The sequence below is a fragment of the Canis lupus genome, chromosome 36 (assembly GCF_003254725.2).
Source record: "Canis lupus dingo isolate Sandy chromosome 36, ASM325472v2, whole genome shotgun sequence".
NCBI classification, from domain to species: domain Eukaryota; kingdom Metazoa; phylum Chordata; class Mammalia; order Carnivora; family Canidae; genus Canis; species Canis lupus.
In genome coordinates, this window is record NC_064278.1 from 11212380 (window position 1) to 11235727 (window position 23348).

Below are 23348 nucleotides of genomic sequence, written 5' to 3' on the forward strand. Positions count from 1 at the left end.
CTACAGACACAAAATGATGCCTAACCTCATAACCATCAAAGAAATGCAAATTAAAATGGTTTTCCCCACTATGAGCAATACTACCCAATGACAGGCCATGGTAGAAAGAACCGTGGGGCATATAACTCAATTCTAGGAAGCACACAGAGGTATGTAAACAAGGGCCCGGTCTCAGTACAGCCTCTAACTTCTTCAATCTAACTGTCTATCAACAGGGGACTTGTCAAATAAATCATGACATCAACATAGGGTAGAATGCTGTACCTGTGCTAAAGAAAATAAGGAAAGCTACATTTACCAATAATAGAAGCTATTAAGCGAAAAATGCCTACTGCAGATGGGTAGTATAATATGATCCCATTTTGGAAGGAAAAGCATGGTATGTAATTATGTGAGAGAGAGAGACAAAGAGGCAAGGTGGAGACATTAATTAGGATGATACACAAGGTAAATATGGTTTTGTCTGGAGAGTGGGGTAACAACTTTCATTCACTTCTATAATCTTTAAATTCTGACAATGAGTAAGCGCTAGATTTTATTTTAAAAATAAAGATCTTTAAAAAGCAAATTTGCACAAACTTGTAAGAAGGCAATTTATAAATTGCCAGTTAAGTTTTAAATCCACACAGTTTCTGACTTAGCATCTTGCTCTTAAGAAATATAAGCAAGTACATAACAACTAATGAGCTAGAAGGATATTTACTGGAACACAGTTTAAATCAAAAGAATGGAAAATCAACTAAATGCCCAATAACTGAAGGAAAGTATAAAAACACTTTGGAGTTCTAGAATATTACGACATCATTAGAATGATATGAAATGTACTAACATCAAACTATATCTGGGACATGTTGTCTGTGAAAAAGGTACAGAATGGGAAGAACAATACATTTGAAAGAAAAGTTATGCATACTGCACTTACATATTTACATATACACTAAAACACAAAAATGGTTGCCTCTAGAGGACAGTTTGAGAATAGGCAAGTAGAATTTACAGGAGAAATTGGGGACTTACATATTATACTCTTTTAGAGTGTTGAATTTTTTAAAAAACCTTAAAGAGGAGTAAAGATTACAAAATGTTTACTTGATGTATAAAAACATCAGATGGGGGATCCCTGGGTGGCTCAGTGGTTTGGTGCCTGCCTTTGGCCCAGGGCGTGATCCTGGAGTCACGGGATCGAGTCCCACATCGGGCTCCCAGCATGGAGCCTGCTTCTCCCTCCTCCTGTGTCTCTGCCCCTCTCTTTCTCTCTCTCTCTCTCTATCATAAATAAATAAATCTTAAAAAAAAAAACAACTTTAAAAACATCAGATGTAGTTACAATTTATTTATTTATCTATCTATCTATCTATCTATCTATTTATTTGTTGTGTGTGTGTGTGTGTGTTGGTAGTTGCAATTTAAAGAAAATTCCCTTTATGTCATTTTGGAAAGTAAAGTATCCTTCCATCCTAAACAGCTAACAGAATTAGCTGTTTCATATATCTGTTTAAATTAGATTATTGAAATATCTTATTTTAGTGGAGTGACATGCTCATAAATGAAATAATCAACCTCACATATATAAAACTGAGAATACGAATACACATTTATATAATATAAAAATAAAATAGATCTGACATATCAGGTATGGTATATTGTTTTTTTTTTCCAAATCAGAAAGACTTTCATACCAGGTTCACGAGCTAGAGCATGTTGAAGAACTTTTTCTGCTTTGTCATACCATTTCAATTTTAATAAAAGCTCAGCCAGGTCACAGCAAAGGTAATTTTGTTGTCCACTTTTCAGAGCAGCTTCATAGTAAGTAATTGCCTAAACAAAAAGCATTTCAGTTAGGAAAATAAGGCAATGAGAATTGTGTTAAGCACTGATATTTTAGACATTCTATACTTAAAGCATATAGAAATTGGAAATACCCGAGGAGAAGCTTAGGCATGTACCTATTAGTTAAGCATACATTTTTCTTAGACAATCAAACATCACACAAGGCAACTAGCATTTCTTATGAAATGCAGCTGATGAAAAGTGTTGGGTGAATTTTTTTCTTTTTTTTTAAAGATCTTATTTATTTGAGAGATTGAGAGTAAGCGAGTGAGAGAGAGCATAAGTGGGGAGAGGGGCAGAGGGAAAAGAAGTAGACTCCTTGCTGAGCAGGGAGCCAGACACAGTGCTCAATCCAGGGACTCTGGGACCATGGCCCGAGCTGAAGGCAGATGTCTAACCGACTGGGCCACCCAGGTGCCCCTAGGTGAAAAATTTTTTTTTACTAGTTTTCTTCTAGTGGCCAGCGAACTTTATGAATGCAAATACTCTACTAGTCGTTGTATATATGTTTAATAGTACCAGGAAAAGAATAAGAATGTAACAACTAAAGGAAAATCCACTATCCCCACTAGAGGGCCGGTATAGCGCACAGCTTACCAAAACTGGTTCAACAGAAAGGACATCTATCATGCTTTGTCATATAATGAAAACGATGTAACCAGAGCAACTTCCTCATAATTGATTGGTTGCAGGGTTTAGGGTTAGGTTGCAGAAGTAAATTTTAGGGTCCAAAGAGTCTTTGTAAAATGCAGCGATGAAGAGACACTGAGAAAGTCTTTAACATAAATTCCAGTTTGTGAATATAAATTTGGAGTTTACAACCATCAAGATATAAAACAGTGTTTGCTGAAGACTTCTCACAGAGCAGGGCTTGAAACATTTCATCCAATACACATATATTTCAAACACGTAAAGTACTTACCTTTGCATAGTTGTGAGTTTTGACAAGTGCTTTCCCAATTTTGCTTGCCAGTGTTCCATCTTTGGGATTCTGATTTAATGCTTGCTCATACGCTACTATGGCTTCTTCGGGCTAATGTTGGCAGATACAAAAAATAAGCAATGAATAAACAGCTGAGCTGGATCCCACTAAAGGGCAACATTTCTATAATTGAGTTCTATCCCTGGAGTATTCACTCAGTGAGACAAATAAAGCACATAGTTAAGTCTAGACACAACAATTTTAGAGAGGTGACAGTCACTAGTGTTACGTGTAACTCATTAGTAAACACTTTTCTAGCCAGTAGCTCTCTTCATTCTTCTGCTTACAAGAGACTCTTGGTTCTGATACCATCTCTATTTCAAATGATAGTGCTGAATTACTGGATCTCAATTTGAAAACAATAACTATATCGTAATGCTTATCTCCATTTTACTGTGATGACTGGATCATTAAATATTAAATAACATTTAATATTTAATAGAATATGAAGCTAATCACAATAAAAAGAGTTTTGATGTTTTTTTTAAAAAAATCTGAGTTCAGTAGCATCAGAAATTTTACCTCTTGTATATTCATGTATGCATCACCAAGGAGAAGAAAAGAACGGGGGCTGGGCATTCTCTCAGCAATTTCTCTAGAAATCAGACCAGCTCTATTTAGTACACTGAATACAAATATCTTCTAAACCAATTAAATAAAAGATAAGCTCACTTATTTCAATTAACCAACAGCCTTTAGAGTCCCTTCTATAGTACCAACAGTGTAACACTGTAGAAGAAAAAACAACCCACCTGTACCCACACCCAGATTGTTTATGCTAGATCAACCTTTTTTTCATTGAGTCTTTCCATTTTCTGAAATGCAGGTAACGAGTACTGGTAGACAATAAACATATAAATTCTCACTACACAGAAATAGATTATTTGTAATGATGTGAAATGATGTGGGAGTGAAAGCACAAAGCTATGATGTGATGCTATTGTAACATACACTTTCTCATTCAACTGGTCCGAAAACTATATGAGAAGTATAATTTTATAGATGATGCTAAAGAATTGAAGTCTACAACTAATGTGTCAGATCTTCCTGAAAGCCTATGCTTTTAACTATGATATTATAGAGCATCCAAAACAAATATCATGAGATGACGGCGCTGATCTTTGGGAAACATCATAGAAAATATGGTCTAGGATCTCCAGTTCACTCATCTATACATGGGATGCTGCTCAGTTTCTTTGAATCACTCAGCAACCACAAAGAACCAGAGCAGCTTTCCACATTTTGATATTTACATAATATAGATGAACCTATAACTCACCAGCATTCTGCTCTGTTCGCAACAGATAAAAATGCTGATTTTCTCTTACATAAAAGTGTGCGCTTGTATGTTTATCTTTTTGTCTGGGGAGAAAAGTAAGAGCAACCTGTGGAGTGTGTGTGTATGTGTGTGTGTGTGTGTGTGTGCTGTGCATCCCAATAATTCCTAAGGGTACCAGGCATGACACAGCTTTTTTTTTTTTTTTTTTTTTTAATTTTTTATTTATTTATGATAGGCACACAGTGAGAGAGAGAGAGGCAGAGACACAGGCAGAGGGAGAAGCAGGCCCCATGCACCGGGAGCCTGACGTGGGATTCGATCCCGGGTCTCCAGGATCGCGCCCTGGGCCAAAGGCAGGCGCCAAACCGCTGCGCCACCCAGGGATCCCTGACACAGCTTTTAAAGTCCCTGCCCTTTCACCAAGGAAAATTTGGAATCCATGACCTTGGTGTATACTAAGCCATAGTTTTCTATTGCTGTTATGCTGAGCACTGAAAATGACCCTGAATTGTGACATCACACAGCTTTCTTAAGCTATTAAAATACATGTAACTGTTGCTCTTGCCCAACCCAAACAGGAAGATTTAAGGTCTAGAAATAACATCTAATGAAGGAGGACAGCTAAGAACCCTGAGTAAGCCACAGTCTGAAATAATTATTATCACTACGATTTATGTCTTTAGGGAGAGTGAGTTACTTGGTTAATGTGATTGCAGTTGGTAGTAGAACACGTTAAGGAAGCGGTCAATCAAATATCTGTAAAGCAGTTAAAAGGAAGAAAAAATTAAATTTGGGGATTAATTTTAAGAAGTGTGTCAAAATACAGTGGGTTAAAAATAACCATTTACCTATAACAAGAAATATATAGCATTTTCTCTTTTCTATGCTTCAGATAAATATCTGCCATTTTCTCTTTGGCCTCTATGAAATAAGGCTGTTCAGCTGTAACATTCCGAAGCATGCTTAAAGCTCGCTCAACATCTCCTTGGGTCAGAGCCAAGTCTGCATTAGCAATGGTAACACGTAATTCTTCAGATGTCCCAGAAAATTCATGGATGGCATCTTGTAAAACTTTTGCTGCCTCGTGCTGTAAAGATAAAAGTTAAAATAACACTCTTTCAAAATATTCAACAAGTTCCATTGGAAATGGAGCTTTTCTCCTGACCCAGAATGAACAATAAGTGCTAGCTAGCACAGTTAGGATATTCATGAAATATTGACAGATTTTTAAAAAGTACAAAAACTTTAAAGCCCAAGACTAAATTCAGATGACGGTATAAATGTCACTCAGCTGGAAAAGTGTTTTTATGACTAGGACAATGGCAGTGGCTACACAAGAGCTGTGGCTACGGCAATTTAAGAAGAGTTTACTTTGCATCCAGCATCATATTCGTGCATTTAATTCTCACAGGGATCCTCTGAAGTAGTTACTATCATTATCTCCACCTTGCAGTAAGGAAATTGAAATTGAGAGAGTTAAGAACAAATGGCAGACTCAGAATCCAAACTCAGGCAGCCTGACCCCAGAGCCTAAACTCTCAGCCATGTTCACTACTGCCTCCTTGAAAGGATCCAGTCCACAATCATCCCCTGTACCCAATGGCTCTTCACTAAGTAGCAGATTACTTTTTTCCTTAGGGCAGGATCTCATTTCTGTTAGGCCTCAGCTCAATACATTACCTCATTTCCAAATCTGTACCTCAATGAATCTTAAATGTCACTTACGATTCATCTCTAAGACATTCTGATTTCAGAAACGGTAACGTGGGGAAAAAAGTGTATTTTAGAATCAGCTATCTATGGGAGAATTGGTTCTTCGTAAATATATATTTATGTTAATATATTAGTGAAATGGAAATTATTCAGAGATTTGGCAAGTATCTAGACACAGCCTTCTTAATTTCTACTAAAATATGAAAATAACTGATGAGCAACTATTACAATCTAAGAAACAGATATGATGTGAAGTTCCTCATTACTACAAGGCTTTAACTCTTCACTCAGAAGTGCATGCTTGCTTGCTTGCTATTTATTATTACATTATATTGCTATATTATATTATACTATTATATATATTATTTTAAGTATTTGATTTTATGATCATCCTCTGAGTTTACCAAAGCTGCATTCATCGAGTGGTTCTTCTGTTCTCAACTGTTAGAATTTTAGGCTCGTATTATCACTGGATTCCAGGAGTACTTGTGTGTTTGTGTGTGTGTGTGTGTGTGTGAATCTTTTCAGGAGTCCACAGAATGATAACCATGTTATATTATTACCTCTTATGATAGCCAAGGTCATCAAATATTATATTACTATACACATTATATACATTATATTAATATTTTTTATGGTACATATTAAGTTATATTCCTGTTCTTACTATATTATACATATAATACTATATTGCCTGGTAGCTAATGAAAGTACATGGATACCTAAGGTCATCCAGGTGCAAATTATGTTTAACCTGCAGAAAGGGCATGATTTGGCACCAAGTGAGAAATAAATTTTCTAAGCTTTACCAGTTGGGCAAGAAAATAATTTCAGCTTTTTCATTTCCCACTAACATACATACTTGTAAAACAAAGTTCAGAGCTGAACCACTGAATTAAAATCTGACTTACCTGTTCTCCATTTAAGCGGTGGACCTCTACCAACTCAAGAAAGATTGATAAACGATGGTTTGCATCAACTTCGGTTTTTCTGTATTTTGATTTTGAAGAAGATCCAATTCTCCTCATTCCTGGTAAACTCATGGCCATATGCAGAGTTTTAATTGCTTCTGCTATTTCTCCCATTTTCTTTTGTGACTGAGCTTTTATCAAATGATATAAAGGGTATTCCCTCACCTGAAAAAATAATATTCAGAAATACTTCCTTAGAGTACTTACAACACCAACACATAATTTACAATCCACCAAGCATTAAAATCCCTGAGGATAGCCTATACATGAGGTCTATTTCTGTCCTTTTATTAACTTTCTGATCATTTATTGTATTAAATCAGATTCAGGCAATCTGCCACTACCTAGCATCTTCCTGGATAACAGATAAGGTCATTAAGGGCTTTTACCATGATAGAAGAGAAAATACAAAAAAACTTGTAAAGCTACCAAATATATTCTAAGAAATTTAGTTTTCAGGAAAGGAATTTATCTGGGACTTCTAGTAGCAATAATATAGTCATTAGATTTCCAGAAATACATTTTTTCCCTTTAATTTTTAATTTTAAGATTAAGATTGAAAATCTCAGAACACTTTAGCAAACTTGGTTTTACCCTCTGATATTACTCTGAAATACTTAGTAATGAAGCTTCTGTCTTTATTTTGGCTATCAAGTGTATCAAGAAAAAAATATGAAAATGACAAAATGAACGAAGGGGTCAAAGGCAGGAGATAATCCAGAATGAGGTGATATGGTAGCCATGTAATGTCTAGGATGGCTACAATCATCCTTAAGGTCATGGCTGTAAGCCTTAGGTAGGCATCACATTTTCTGGTGAGCTTTGTGTAAATTCTCATGCTTCTGTTCTCTCGGAGATTTAGATCCACTGGGATGGGATACTGGCACTGGGATTGCAAGTGCCACTAGTCTTGAGAACTACCGACCTAAGAAGCAGGCACTATCTTCTGCAAATCCTGAATTGTCCAGTCCACAGAAGGGCCCAAAGCAAAAGTTTGAGAAGCTCCTCCATGACTCTAGGTAGTTCAGGAAGCACCTGAACCTATGATTTTCCCTAATGATATGGGATGTAACACAGAATATCCTGGATAGAAATCTAATGTGTTTACATCCTCAAACCAAATATGAACTTTCAAAATGCTAGGTGCTCTTTGATGATGACTCTAAAAAGTTATTAGAACCCACAATCCAAGACAGAAACAAGCAATAAAACAGAGTTCTTACACATAAAAATATTTGGCATAATGCTCTATAGTTTACAATCATCTTTATATACATCCATTACCACATTTAATGCCTACTATAACTGTAGGGTGTTATTATATGAATTTTATAGAGAAGAAAACAGGTTCGGTGGGGGGGGAGAGAAGTGGGAAAACCAGACACTGACCCCCCAGGCCTTGTCTCCAAATCCATACAGCTTTTTAATTACACCACAGCTGCCTCCACTTTTTCTCCCACTGTTTGTGAATCCAAACTTTTTTCCATTAAAAATGCATTTATTAGCAAAACATTATAGGCAAAAATACAGAACAGCTGCATATGTAAACACTTGCTAAAGGTTCAAAAGGGTAATATGTCTTATCCATCTGAATGTGGAATACTTACCTTAAAATTATAGCTCAAACAAAGTTCAAGTGACTGAGAACACAATTTGAATTTTTCCTGAGACAAATAAACCTGAGCTATCAGGAGATGAGCATCTGCATAAGAAGGACTGTGTTCTAGGCAATGCTGCAGGTTATTGTAAGCTGCTTCAATGTCACCTAACAAGAGAAACAAAGCATTATAATTCATATGGTTGAAAGATTAGAGATGTGAGAGAGAAGAGGGACATGAGTAGTTTATATAGTTCCAGTGTTTAAACCTAAAGTCCTCTATTCATAAGGCAGTGACGTAACCCCTACCTGCCCCAAGTAGCCTCTTTCCGGTCTTCATGAAAAGAATATACCTGTAAGTCAGACCAGTCATAAGGAGCAAATCAGGGAAAGCTGTGAAAGGATCAATCATCATCACTACTGAGAGGACTATAAATATAAATATTCTATTTATGTATAAATATAATATAAAGGACTATAAATGTACCTTTATTTTCCCGATCAAAAACCTTTTTACTTACAAATTCATTACAGTAAGTTTTGTGAAACACAGACATTTAAGTGGCTAGAGTTCTGTACTATCATTTATATTAACAAAGAGGACATAGTCTTATAATTATCCTTGGCCAGAAATTTACCATTGTATAAAAACCAAAAAAGCATAAGGATATATTCCAGACATTCAGAAATATGAGCTATTGACTTAATATGCCTTTAAATGCCAACTGTAATAGCCCATGTTTTGGACACACGTCATCTGTATATCTGGGAGTCGTAGGTGGAAGAAATGATAAAAATTAAAGTGACAGGGATGGTGAATTTGTTCAGCTTGGGCTGGGAGATGGGGTAGAAAGAGGCTCTTCAGAGAAAGAAGAGCATAAACTCTAGGTCCTAGAAGAACTTCCTAGTGATGTAACCCTCAGCAATCTGCCTAAAACCATCTCAGACTGGCGTTCAGTAGACATAGAGCCCAGCTCCCCATTCAACCTTGCTAGAAGCACTGGGGAGGAACAGACCCTAAATTACTCTATGTTCCATTACATTCCTCAATCTCACCTGATATTTCAATAGACCAAACAAGGTTTACAGTTAGGGCTTCCAGTTCTCAAAGGCCCAACCAACCAATGACTGAGTCCATTTAAACAGAAAACAGTTGTCTGAGACAGAGGATTAAGACAGAGGATTGGGCTGAGGCTGCATAATACTTATTAAACAGAGTATCAAAATTTGCCAATCAACTATCAACATATTAAATAATACTGGATTCTTTTTAGTCATGATACAACCTAACACTCAAGAACTGAACAGGTGGAAAAGGAAACAGCAAGGTTAAGTGTAATAAATTGGTGTGCAAATTACCACCCCCATGTTCTTTTATGAGGAAGAGGATTAAGGAGATAACCTGAAAGTTACTGCTAAGGGGGAAAGTATAGAGGAAAAGAATCAGAGTTTAAAAATAGGAGACTGAAGAATATGAAGACTGTATGAGTAATTGAGATCAGAATTTTTGTTTCTTTTAAGGGTGATGGAGGGGGAAAGATGTGTGGTTAGTATTTAGAAGGTCACTACATACTTAAAAATGAGAAATGGGTAATCACTGTTGTAGAAAATAGCCATATAAACAACACATCAACATCACATTTTTATCTAAGAGTAGCCCAATTTCCCTTAAGAGAAAAATGAAAGAACATTGCTGTCCTGCATGTATGTCTTTGTTACAGCCCTACGTAACACAGAATTTAGCTGGCCTTTGTCCCAGGTTCCTGGGAGAATTTCCTGAGTGAGAGGAGTATTTTTGCCGTTTGAGGTTGGCTCTGATCATTTACGTAAGTGAAAAGATGAATGGTAAGCCCTAGATAGCTTATGTTAAGAATGTGACTCAATGGGGACTAGCCATGCCAGAAAGACCAACCATGTAGAGGGTTGGGGCCTGAACCACATGCTATCTACCCGAACTGGGGAGCAGGACCCTGGGGATCAATCATGTGCCCAATGATTCAATCCATGCCTATATACTGAATCTCTACTAAAAACTCTAAGCCTGGGGTGAGCTTCCCTGGTTGTTAATGCTCTCTATGTAGTGTCATATACAGTTGTGCTGGAGAGTTGATGTGTACTGACTCTACAGACAGTGAACAACGGCAGCTTCACATTTGGGACCCTCCTAGGGCTTTGCCCTGTGCATCTCTCCCTTTTGCTGGTTTGGATTAGTATCCTTCTGCTATACTACAACTCTAATTCTAAATAGTGATTTCCTGAGTTCTAGGAGTCATTCTAGTGACTTTGAATGTGAGGGGTCATAGAAACCCCAAATTTGTAGTCAGCTAGTCAGAAGTTCATATGGCCTTGGCAATTGGCAACCCCAGAACTTGCGGCTCCTGTCTGCGCCCTTAGCCTATGAACTCTGGTCCAATTCCAGGTAGTTCTGGGTTGGAAGTCATTGCAGTTGCCATCTTATCAGGATACTGCTATTCGGACATATGCCAGCACTATTTCAAATGAATCAACGCTGCTGTTTTTAAAAATGGGGTCAACATACAAGACTTTCATTTCCAGAGAATTTGGCAATTAAGAATTAACTATATTGAGACTGATTTTTATCAATTTTCAAAATAACAGATGTCCAATAGATTAATCACAGAACTCAAAGTCCCAGTTTAATTACCTAGTAGATAATACCATTTCAACTGAAAGGAAAGTAGGAATACCACGTGGCTCAACAGAACCTAACCAGAAGAAGGTAGTAGAGAGCCATTTTACAACTAGAGGTTTTTTATTGATACAAGCTTTTAAGATCATCTAGGTTTTTTTTCTAACAGTTAAAATCAAGGTCCAAAAACTTAGCAAAGTCAATCTTTTCATTCTCTCCATTACATATAAGAAATAGTTGTTTAGGATGATACTTTATTTTTTTGGATGATACTTTTAAATTGGCTTCTACCCCTTATGATTTTACACACTTAATTTACTTTGTGTGGCATTCATCTAGAAAAGGTACATAAATATAAGCCCCAAAGGTTGGTCTATTATGTAACAGTCGCACGCATGTTTGTGTCCTAAAAGACTAAGGTTATATATCTGGAATTAATTTTTTAGCTATACATAATCACAGAAACTAGACAGGAATTAATCAATACATTTCACAAAGACCCAAAACCTGGTAAAACTTTGCATCTGGCTATGCCAATGAGGTACTAACTATAGACTAAAGACTATAAATTCTCATTGTCATCTAAGTATCATCTGACAGACTTTTTTGTGAGTGGTACAACTGCATTTCCCCAGCAATTCACTCAAACAACAAAAGTTTATAGTAATTTTTAAAGAATTAAATAGAAAAGATTATTATGCACTTTTATTTTGGATTAAAATGATTTATTTGTCCACAAGTAAAATGCATTTCATGGGACTTTTCTCCATATATGTGGAGTGCTTAAGTTTATTTACCCTTGTTTTTGTCAACATCAGAATAAAAAGGTTTTTTTAAGTTTTTAAGGTATATCCTACCTGACAAATATTTCGCTTTTGCTATTAGGAAGACAGCTTCCTGAAGACCTGGTACAGTTCTTACTATAGTCTCCAGGACTGAGGTACAACGTCGGAGAAGTGGAGAAAGAGGTTGCCCAGGACTTGCAGGCTAAACAAAACAAATTAGCATATTATTTTATGCGTTTATTGTAGTATTGAGCTAAGAGTGAACACATATTAAATTTTAGTATAACTGGCAAAACTAGGTATTTTTCCAAAATTTCTGTTATTCCTTTTTGCACAGTATCTTTATTATACTGTAACTAATACTATGTTATCTCCCTGAGATCTATGAACAGATCATGTAAATAATGGCTTCAACAAAATAGTCATGAAATTATTACACAATTACTGATTTGATTAACACAAAAGGAGCATGTTTGTTCATTGTGAAGGAAACATATTCAAAGTAAAGATAATTGAGAAGCAGAATTTCTTGCTGGAATTGAGAGCCAAGGCAATGTGAATTCTAAGTGTAGACCTGCCTTGTGATTTATTCAGTTCAGTGACTTACATCACCCCCTGGAGTACCATAAAATTAGTTTCTAGAAAATTCTTTTCTTTCCCTCTAGTAGAAATCAGAAGGTAGATTTCTGTAGTACACTTCATGCGTGCTACACCGAGTATCTCATACCTGCACATTCTCTACTTTTCAACCTGGCACGCTGAAGGCCCACAAAAGTTTTTTTTTCTTTTTATTAATACGCAGTGAATATGATAACTTAATCAGTATTAGGACATATATTGTTTTAGTGGCTGTCTACCCAACCAAGCTGTACCCAATGAATACAAACTCACAAGCTACAAATGTTTGCTTCTTTTTTTTTTTAATTTTTTAAAATTTATTTATGATAGTCACAGAGAGAGAGAGAGAGAGAGAGAGGCAGAGACACAGGCAGGGGGAGAAGCAGGCTCCATGCACCGGGAGCCCGACGTGGGATTCGATCCCGGGTCTCCAGGATCGCGCCCTGGGCCAAAGGCAGGCGCCAAACCGCTGCGCCACCCAGGGATCCCACAAGCTACAAATGTGATCTTAAAGTTTAAGTGTCAAATCCTCCTTCTCTTGGCTTTGCCCTACCAATGCTGATTTCCTTATCTGTAAAGCAATCTTCCCCATTGTCCTCCTGCACCCCACAAATACAAATTGTTAGCTAGAGTATGGTCTCTTACTGTCAATCACTCTACAATGCGATGTTGTTTCTGACAAGAGAGTACCTCATCTCTTCACTACATTGAAGCACGAAAAAATGCACGCTCAAAAGGAATTTCAAAATATGACCAAGTGCCTAGAACACCTCAACTTCTTTAAATTTCCACAGCACTTTTAATCTAGTAATAAAATTGAGCATTCTATAATATCTTATACAACTCCATAGTAGTTTCACAGTTTGTTCTGCTTCTTTTACAGGGCTAGGATCTTTAATGTGCCTTGAAGATTGGAATTTTACATGTTTTCACACAGTAATGAATACAGAGTAAATTATTTTTTCAGTGTACTTGAAAACAGTGAAAGTATAGGTGATAGTGAGGTTAAGGTTCTTTGCCATCTGCTAAGAATTACTTATTGAAAAAATATTACTTTATTAGAGAACCATCATCATTTTTTACTGTAAACTTTCAGGGAGGTTGATTGTGGACAATCCCTAAGCTAACAGCTGTTTGATTAAAAAAAAAATATATATATATATTATATATATATGGGGCAAGGAACAGAGCTGGACAGACAAGTCTGTCTTTCCAATATTTCCCCATGAAAATGACATGATAAATGCTAATTAGGTGTCATCACGCTGACAAAGGTTATATTGTAGGAACACAGAATGTTTTGGACTAGGGACACAATTGGCACTTAACACATTGTTTCTTGCTCCACCTACAATTAATTTTTAGCATAGCTGCCAGGGAAATCCTTTTAAATTGCTGAGTCAGATCATGCTAGAAATCAAATTGAGGCCAGGGGACCAACAACAACAACCTCTAAGGCCCTACGTGGCCTGCTGTCCTCTGCTGTGACCTCCTCCTCACTCCATCCCGGTCACATTAGTCTCCATGAGTCCCTTTGGGCCGCTGTGCAACTGTTTCTGTGCCTGAGACAATCTACATCATATTTCTACCTGAACTCTTCAGGTTTTTGTTCACCTTTAAGCATCTCAATGAGGCCTAGCCAGACCATCTTACCTAAAATTACCAACCTCCGACCCATTCTGTTATTTTCCATTATATAACTGACTTGAATATATTATCTGTCTGCTCCTACTAGATATATATGCTTCGAGAGGGCAAAGGCTGTGGTTTACTCCTACACAACCACCTCCCCAGCTCCAAGCAGAGGCCTGGGTACTCTACAAGCATTTATTTTTTTATTTTATTTTATTTTTTTTATGATAGTCACAGAGAGAGAGAGAGAGAGGCAGAGAAGCAGGCTCCACGCACCAGGAGCCCGACATGGGATTCGATCCTGGGTCTCCAGGATCGCGCCCTGGGCCAAAGGCAGGCGCCAAACCGCTGCGCCACCCAGGGATCCCTCTACAAGCATTTATTGAGTGAATTCTGAAGGCTGCACAAATAGTGAAAAATGAATTCCAACTCTAAGCAACTGAAAACAGATCATAACAGGGGAGCCTGGGATCAATCTTAGGTGTTATTCCAGAAGGGTTAATTTATTTTTCTTTCTTTTCAAGTATTTATTTAAATTCTAGTTAGTTAACATTCTGTACAACAGGGTTTCAGGAACAGGATTTAGTGGTTCATCACTTACATGTAACACCCAATGCTCATCACAACAAGTGCCCTCCTTAATCCCCATCACCCATTTAGCCCATCCCCTGCCCATCTCCCTTCAGCAACTCCTCCATCTGTTCTCTATTCTTAAGAAGGGTTAATTTAAAACAGAAGATGAAAGTCTGGAAAAGGACATGGTGCTCAAAAAAGCAACATGGCTTCCCTAAAGAAAGGCCATTATCCTCATCCTTGTTAACACCTTTATGGAAGCTGTAAATCAGGGAAAATGCTAAGAAGACTATGCTTTTAACAATGAAGTATTTGATACTACCGTTATGATATTCCTGTGCCGAACCGTGAGCTGAGTATAGTAATGTTAAGGCGTCTGCTTACTGTCTGTAAGAAGAGTGCTAACGATCTACAAAAATTTCAACTGAAGTCTCTGATAGTAGAATAAAAGGATCCATTCTCAGTTCTACTCAGAGGTAGGTAAGGCAGATGGCAGATGACAATAAAGATCATATAAATAGATGATAATCAGGATCTAAAAGAATATGGTAACCTGGAGTTACAAGATGAATCTGAGGAGATAAAATTTCATAGGGATAAATATACAGTCTACATGTGGGTCCTAAATTATATGAATAATAGACCTAGGACTTACATCAACTATTAATTCAACAGGGGTCGATAATGATTCACAGAAAAAAGCTAGAGAAACATCCAGAATCAGGGAGGCAGAGGATCTGCCAAGGTCAAACCCGTATACGCAACAGCGCGTGAGCTGAGAGCTGACTAACAAAATGAAGGCTACCCTCAGGCTCATGACCAGGGTTCTAATTAAGTCACATAAAAAATAAATAGCTAAAAGCCTGGAATTGTTTGGGGGGGAACATGAAAACTAATTTCTAAAATCCAAAGGTCTGTTTTATGAATGAGGAATAATTCTTGCTTTGGCAAAGTAACAACTTGCTCTGTGCCACCTCAGAGAGCAGGACTACCAGGAAAAGGGTGAATTTTTTTTATAAGACAAAGTTGAGTCTGGCAACATAGGAACTACAGTGTAATAGTCATAGTCATACAGTAAGAACTGCATTTTTGAGTGTACTCAGAGGCTGGATGGGCATTTGACGTGGATGTTATGCAGCACATTCAAGTATCGCAAGCACATCTGAATTAAAAGACTTCTAATATTTTTTCTGAACTTAGGATTTTAAGACTTTATGAACTACGTGTGAATATTTGTAAACAAATACATTTAATATTTGATAGGAGTCAGTATAAATATTCTGATTTTAAAACTATTTCAACTAATACAGATACCAATACTGCCACTGTCAAATGCTGATACAATCTAACATGTGACACCGTGTAAATGATGTTGTAAATATTTTCACTGAAATTAAGTCCCAGAATTACCTGCATTGGACAGAAATTCAGATATTCTGTAATAATTTCCAGCAAGAAATCAGGATTTAGGCTCTCAAAATACTGTATGCCAAGTGGTAAATCTTCTAGCTGTGAAAAATGAGTGTCCAGAACATCGTTTAACAAATTAATAACTTCTTCTCGTGGTTTATTTTTCTTCATTGCAAGAATCGCACGTAAATAGGTTAATTCCTAGAAATTAAGTAGTTGTCATTAATTATCCCATTCAGTTGCAAAGCCGTTTATTTCTACTTATATTTCAAACGTATATGAAGTGCTATTTATGTGCAATATTTGTTCAAATTCAAGTATTAGCTTGGACAAACTTTTAGAATCTTACACGAGAATATTTAAAGTCTAATTATGCATGGAGGTAAGTTAGTAAATGCAATTATATATTAAAATTTGTATATATTAGTCCTTAAATCCATTACTAGTACTAAAATTTAAAATCTCGTATTTTATAAGCAGTAGCTAGGATCTACCATCTGATAAAATAAAACACTGTACCGGAGATTTTCCAATAGACTGCTGAATTTCACTAAGGAACTCTAGCTGCTGATCTGCGTCCTGTAACTGTCCTTCTATTAATTGACATCGGATAAACCCTAAAACCAAACAGGACAAAAATAGTCAAAGTCCACATCAATTCAGCCTTGTACACTTCAAACAATAAAACACATTTCCCCCATAATATATTAAAGTATTAATACATTATCATAAACTATAATACATTCAAGTAGTACTACCTCAGATTCTTAAAAAAGGAAAAAGAAGAAATGAAAAGAAAATGGGCAGCTTTGTACGCAAATTAAAATCAGGTAGTAAGAAATTCAGAATTTATAGGAACTATCGCATAAAAATATATTCTCTTAAGATATTATTTAAGAAATAAAGACTTTAGTTTTAAAGATCTGTGGGGGGCAGCCTGGGTGGCTCAGTGGTTTAGCTCCTGCCTTCAGCCCAGGGCCTGATCCTGGGGACCCGGGATTGAGTCCCACGTCGGGCTCCCTGCATGGAGCCTGCTTCTCCCTCTGCCTCTATCTCTGTCTCCTCTCTGTGTATTCTCATGAATAAATAAAATGTTTAAAAAAAAAAAAAAAAAGATCCGTGGGGTATTTTTTCTATTGTGGATAATGAAGGACATTTTAATTTTAGAAATCCACAACATACATCTTTTTAACAGCAGGTATTAAAAGGAATTGTTACTTGCACCTATCTGAAGAACATTTATAAACAGCTGTCATACCAGCTAGCGCAGGAATATTAGTTTCATCAAGTGTTAGGGCCGTCTTATACCACTTCAGTGCCTCTTTAACTTTTCCTTGTAAAATCATTTGATATCCAAGTTCTGTAGCAAATTCTGATTGCTGAGGGGTTAAACTAAAAGCTCTTTCCAGTAATGTCTGAATTTTTTGAAGAATGAGTTGACTTCGCCCACACTAAAAAGAAAAAAGAAGTTTTAGACTAGAAAGTCAAACATTTCTACTCAGGTGGGAGGATTATTTTTTCCTAAAGATAACGGATTATTTGTATTTCATAGAAATAGACTTAAAATTATTTAATAATAAAAACCTAAAACTTCTCTATTTACTATCTAGACAGTACATACAGCAAGAAAGTTTATATCCCATCAGAATGAAAGTCCTAATGAGCAGTGCTTTTACACAATAGCTTTTTGAAAAGTATACTCTAATGATGTTGCTGCACAAGTATATTTTTTAGAACTGTCTCATGATTGTTTTACAAATTAGACAAGAAAATTGTTACTTTAAGTTTATATATATATGTGTGTTTTTATATATTTTTACACATATAAATCTATATTTATGTCTATATCTAAAACTACCTATCTATCTATAACTCTAATCAAAATACAGGACAAGGATTTGTTTTTCCCCTAAGGAGAAGGTACGCCACCAGGGAAAATATTTTAAAAGATCATATGTTAGAATTTTTGTGGAAAAAGCTTCAACTATGTTTCCAGAAATGGCAACTCTGCTAAAGGAAGTATGCAATGTCCTAACATAATAACTTTTAAGAGTAAAATACTAGGGCAGCCCCAGTGGCTCAGTGGTTTAGCGCTGCCTTGGGCCTGGGGTGTGATCCTGGAGATCCGGGATCAGGTCCCATGTCGGGCTCCCTGCATGGAGCCTGCTTCTCCCTCTGCCTATCTCTTTCTCTCTCTCTCTCTTTCTCTGTTTCTCTCATGAATAAATTAAAACTTTAAAAAAATTTAAACAATAAAAAAATAAAGATCCTTTCTTCCTTCAATTATATATTTAGTATTTTACCTACCTGTGTGTACTGTTTTCCTTATTTTTTTCCTAGTTTAATTAAGAACTTTCCAAACCTCTCATTCCTTGTATTGGTTTTGAAAGTCTCCTATTCCATTCCTGATTATCTTCTTATTGGATGTTGTAATAAAAACATTTCTTTACTATTGTATATTTTTTAAAAGAACAAGATCCCAACCAAAATTGTCTGTTACCCATGTTAAAACTTCTTTTCAAATACAATTGACCCTTGAATAATGCAGGGTAGGGTGCTATCACCCACATACCACCTCTTCCCTCACTGTTGAAAATCTGCATGCCCAAACACTTAATAGCCTACCACTAACCACATCTTCCTGATAACATAAACAGTCTACTAACACATATTTTGTATGTTATATTATATATTCTTACGATAAAGTTAGAGAAAAGAAAATCATATGAAAAATACTTTACAGTACTGTACTGTCTTGACTGAAAACACCTGCATTCAGTGGATTCACACAGTTCAAACCTGTGCTGTTCAAGGGTCGACTGTAGTTTCAAAAAACAAAAGAATAATCCTACTTATAAATCCTATGCTCTGAATAAAATAAATGACTTTCCATTTCCTTTGGAATTTCCCATTTCCCTATCCTTAAAGGCTCAACAAGCCTCCATGATGCCTTCTTGTGGTTGAAAATCATATCTCCTCTGAACTGACTTTTTAAGGAATGTATCACACACTTATATATGTATGATATTTTCATTCTGGGCGAAAGGCTCTTTGATACCTCAACCTTTGTGACTTATTTTATATTCCCAGCCACAGATAACAGAGCTGTTGCATATCAGGCACTCTTACAGTTCTGCTGAAGGCTAATGTGATCTTATAAAAAAGTTGACCATTCTGTGGTTCCATGGCATCCAATGCACTTTCTAAGTTTTCCAGCTTGGTGGCAGCCTAAAACAAAAGTATCAGGATAATTTTAAAACAAACTACGATAAAATGAATATATGACATATACACTAATAAATGTTAATATTAAAAAATCTTTGCTTTTATAAATTCCCTCTTGTCCAGTGAAATCTTCTATGCTGCGAAATGTATTAAAAGTTCTTTTAAAAAGTTCAAGAATTATGAATAAGGAATTGAGTTTTAAAATGTGTCTTTTACCATTTGCTTTGACGTGGATGGACCTGGAGGGTATTATGCTGAGTGAAATAAGTAAATCGGAAAAGGACAAACATTATATGGTCTCATTCATTTGGGAAATATAAAAATTAGTGAAAGGGAATAAAGGGAAAGGAGAGAAAATGAGTGAAAATATCAGTGAGGGAGACAAAACATGAGAGACACCTAACTCTGGGAAATGAACAAGGGGTAGTGGAAGGGGAGGTTGGCCGGGGGGCTGGGGTGACTGGGTGATGGGCACTGAGAGGGGCATGAGCACTGGGTGTTATGCTATATGTTGGCAAATTGAACTCCAATAAAAAAAATTTTAAATAAAATAAAATAAAATAATAAAAAATAAATAAAATAAAATAAAATAAAATAAAATAAAATAAAATAAAATAAAATATGTCTTTTAGGGGTCCCTGGCTTGCTTAGTCAGAAGAGCATGCAACTCTTGGTCTCAGGGTCATGAGTTCCCACTTTGGGTAGAGAAATTACTTAAATAAATAAAACTTAAAAAAAATAAAATAAAATAACCCTATGTGTTTTTAAAATATTTGTTATTGAATGGAAACCTTTGGGTAGGCAAAGATATCCATAATGCTCAATTAACTATATATGCCAAGATCCCTCTTCAATAATTACTTCATGACACACATGAGATATCCACAACAACATATAAACATTGGCATTATATGAGATCAGATTTTGGATTAACTATATAGTCTGGCTTATATTAAAATATTCTCTAGAACAGAAAAATCATTATGACACTGTAAGTAATTTTAATGCCTGGAAAATTTACTGAAGAGTTGCCCCTGGTAAAATTCCTCTAGTATTTACTGAAGAACTTCTTAGTTAGTTGTTGTCACATTTAACAATTTAACCAGACTAAACACAATTCAAATCTACTACTTGTTATACTACTATTTTGTGACACTGTTTGCTTCAGACTGGGTTTTGGCATTCCATAATGCAGTACATAATCACTACTAGAAAAATGTGTATCTTATTATAAGGTCCAGTGGGATGTCATCCTAAGCCCATTTAAATGATGCAAACTCAAACTGTAAAAATACTACAAATTATATTTTGAGTACACATTCTTTCATACCTAGCATTACCAGTTACATTAATCATGTAGATTACTGGATGTGAGTTTTAATGTAGAAAACCACTTATGCTTTAATTAATGATTTAAGGAATTTTCAAGGTATTTTAACTATTCCGTTATTTTGCTTTATTAGTTGATTTAAGAAGCTCATCAATATGTTCAAGTGTATTTCTAGGAATCAAGTAAAACTTACCATGCCACACATTCTGAAAGAGCTCTTCAAGGTTCTAATGTATGTGCAGATGTGTGTGTAACTACATATTTTTTTAATACAGGAAACTTAAATAGTATAATACAACTTACCTTCTCTATATCCCCCTCCCTGCACAAATAGTAAAGAGCCAGGATTCTTAGCGCTTCCACATTTTGATTATCTTGAAGCATTAACCTGCAGAAATAACGTTTCACTTAATGTTGAAATAGCTTAATGTGTTTTCTTTCATTTGAGGGTTTGAAGAGTCAGTTTTCTGGTCAATTCCCCTGTCTAAATAGTAATTTTAATTAGTAAAATAATATATCTTTTATTAAGATTACCAACCTCATTATTTAAGCTAAAAAATACCTCTGAATCTTAATCTTTAATAATATTAGTTTTAAAAAGATATGAATAAAAAAAAGATATGAATAGATTGTATCAGTCTCTTTAAATCCTTTGGCGATCCTAAATAAAGTATTAGTTTACCATATAAAACAGTATATTAAGAGAATAATTTGGGAGCACCTGGATGGCTTAGTTGGTTAAGTGTCTGCTCAGGTCATGATTCCCAGGGTCCTTGGATGTAGCCCTATGTCAGGGACCCTGCTCAGTGGGGAGTCTGCTTCTCCCTCTCCCTTCCCCAGCTCATGTTTGCTCACTCGTGCACTCTCTCTCTCTCAAATAAATAAAATAACAAAAAAAAGAATTTGGGGCACCTGGATAGCTCAGTTAAGCATTCTACTCTTGATTTCGGCTCAGGTCATAATCTCATTGTTGTGAGATGGAGCCCCACGTCAGGCTCCATGTGGGATGTGGAGCCTGCTTAAGACTCTCTCTCTTCCTCCTTCCACCACCCTCTCCTTCTCACAAAAAAAGAATTCACCTTGACCAGGAAGATTTATTACAAGAATTTCAGGAATGAAAAGATGGGTTAAACATTTAAAAATCTGTTAATGTAGTTCACAACATGAAAACAGATTTCTATGTGATAAAAACACATCAGAAAATATTATGGAAAAATACCTTATTAGTAATAGGAACAGCTCCCCTTCCCCAAAAAAAGATATAAACTTAGTAAAAAAAAAATGCAAACGCTATATAAATTCCTAAACCTTACGCAAAAACATTTAAAAAAAAAAATGAACAAATGGGGTAACTAACACACTTAGGTTTTCTTATCATGAATGGTGTGGTACACTGAATTATTAGCTTTAATTTTCCCACTTTCCATTAATACATGCTTTCTGCCATGAAAGTGAGCCACTGCTCCTATAAATGCTGACATGTACTTTACTGCTTCTTGGCTATGGCCCTGGACATCTTCCTTATATTAATCAATGGAATGTGAGTAGGAGTGGCAGTGTGCCACACCAAAGTTTCAGAGGCACCGAATATTTCTGGCTGTCCCTTACGTCTCTGCTATCACCATGAGCAGAGCTTCCTCTGGGTAGTTGGTGCTCTCTGGCTTGTGCCCAGAGAAGAGCACCCTCAGAGCTGACCAGAGACCAAACTGCAATGAGGTGCCATCCCCACCCGGCTGGATCTAAAATTTGAAGCAGAATACCAGGCAAGCCTGTGGAGGTCAGAGGATCCCCACCAAAATGAGAAATGAGTGCTTACCGTCATATGCCCTGAGATCTGTAGCTGTTTGCTATGCCTCAATAGCTGCCACACGATAATACACTCATTTTTGGTTAAATTTTTTTTTCCCTAAATAATCTATAGATTTAATGCAATTCAAACCAAAATCTTATAAGGTTTCTATTTTTTTAACTTGATAAGTTAGTCAATTGCAAAAGAGCCAAGAAAACTATCGAAAAAGAAACATGATAGAGACCTTTCCCTAAAAAATATAAAAATCCATTTGAAATATAAGAAAGAATTGACCCAGTTTTATTTTTTATTTTTTTTTTTTTTTGACCCAGTTTTAAAAAAAAAAAAAGGACCAGTCACTATACAGGGGGAAAAACAGCTTTTAGGATTAAAAAAATGCTCAATCTCCATCTGCTTTTGGCTCAGGGCATGATCCCGGAGTCCCAGGATCAAGTTCCGAATCAAGTTCCCTGCATCGAGCCTGCTTCTCCCTCTGCCTGTGTCTCTCATGAATAAATAAAATCTTTAAAAAAAAAAAAGAAAGATGCTCAATCTCAACATAATCAGAGAAACGAAAATAAAAATAAGGTTTTATTTTACCAGATTCGACTACTACTATTAAAATTGTTAAAAACAAAAACAGAAAACCACCGATAATAGCCAGAATTGATAAGGACAAGGGAGGGGGCATTCCACAGGCTACTGATAGGAGTACAAATTAGTATAACTTCTTAGGAGAACAACTTGGTAGTGTCTTCCAAAGTTTCAGATGCATTCCTGAGGTTGAGATTGCAAACTGTCTCCTCAAATCTACGATCTCCCCATTGGCTCGAGCACACAGCTGGCCTACATTTTCCTGCCACCTTTGGAATTAGATGCGGCCTGCAGGAGACAAAGCTACGCCTGCCATGCCTGGGCCTGGGCTTTTAAGGAAAATAGAATGAACCCTCCACACTCTCTTTCC

The 23348-nt window shown here is 36.2% G+C and overlaps 1 protein-coding gene across 1 annotated transcript in view; it reads right to left on the minus strand.

Moving 5' to 3' along the window:
• Positions 1-23348, minus strand: part of TTC21B (tetratricopeptide repeat domain 21B) — a 78578-nt gene that overhangs the window by 39517 nt on the left and 15713 nt on the right. Inside the window, exons 7-18 of the mRNA XM_025460028.3 lie at positions 20899-20983; positions 19170-19268; positions 17299-17491; positions 16560-16657; positions 16041-16241; positions 11880-12009; positions 8383-8540; positions 6716-6940; positions 4940-5178; positions 3335-3407; positions 2753-2863; positions 1680-1818 (exon numbers count right to left, since the gene is read on the minus strand). Coding sequence (XP_025315813.1) covers positions 1680-1818; positions 2753-2863; positions 3335-3407; positions 4940-5178; positions 6716-6940; positions 8383-8540; positions 11880-12009; positions 16041-16241; positions 16560-16657; positions 17299-17491; positions 19170-19268; positions 20899-20983 — 1751 coding nt within the window. The remainder of the gene's footprint in view (positions 1-1679; positions 1819-2752; positions 2864-3334; positions 3408-4939; positions 5179-6715; positions 6941-8382; positions 8541-11879; positions 12010-16040; positions 16242-16559; positions 16658-17298; positions 17492-19169; positions 19269-20898; positions 20984-23348) is intronic.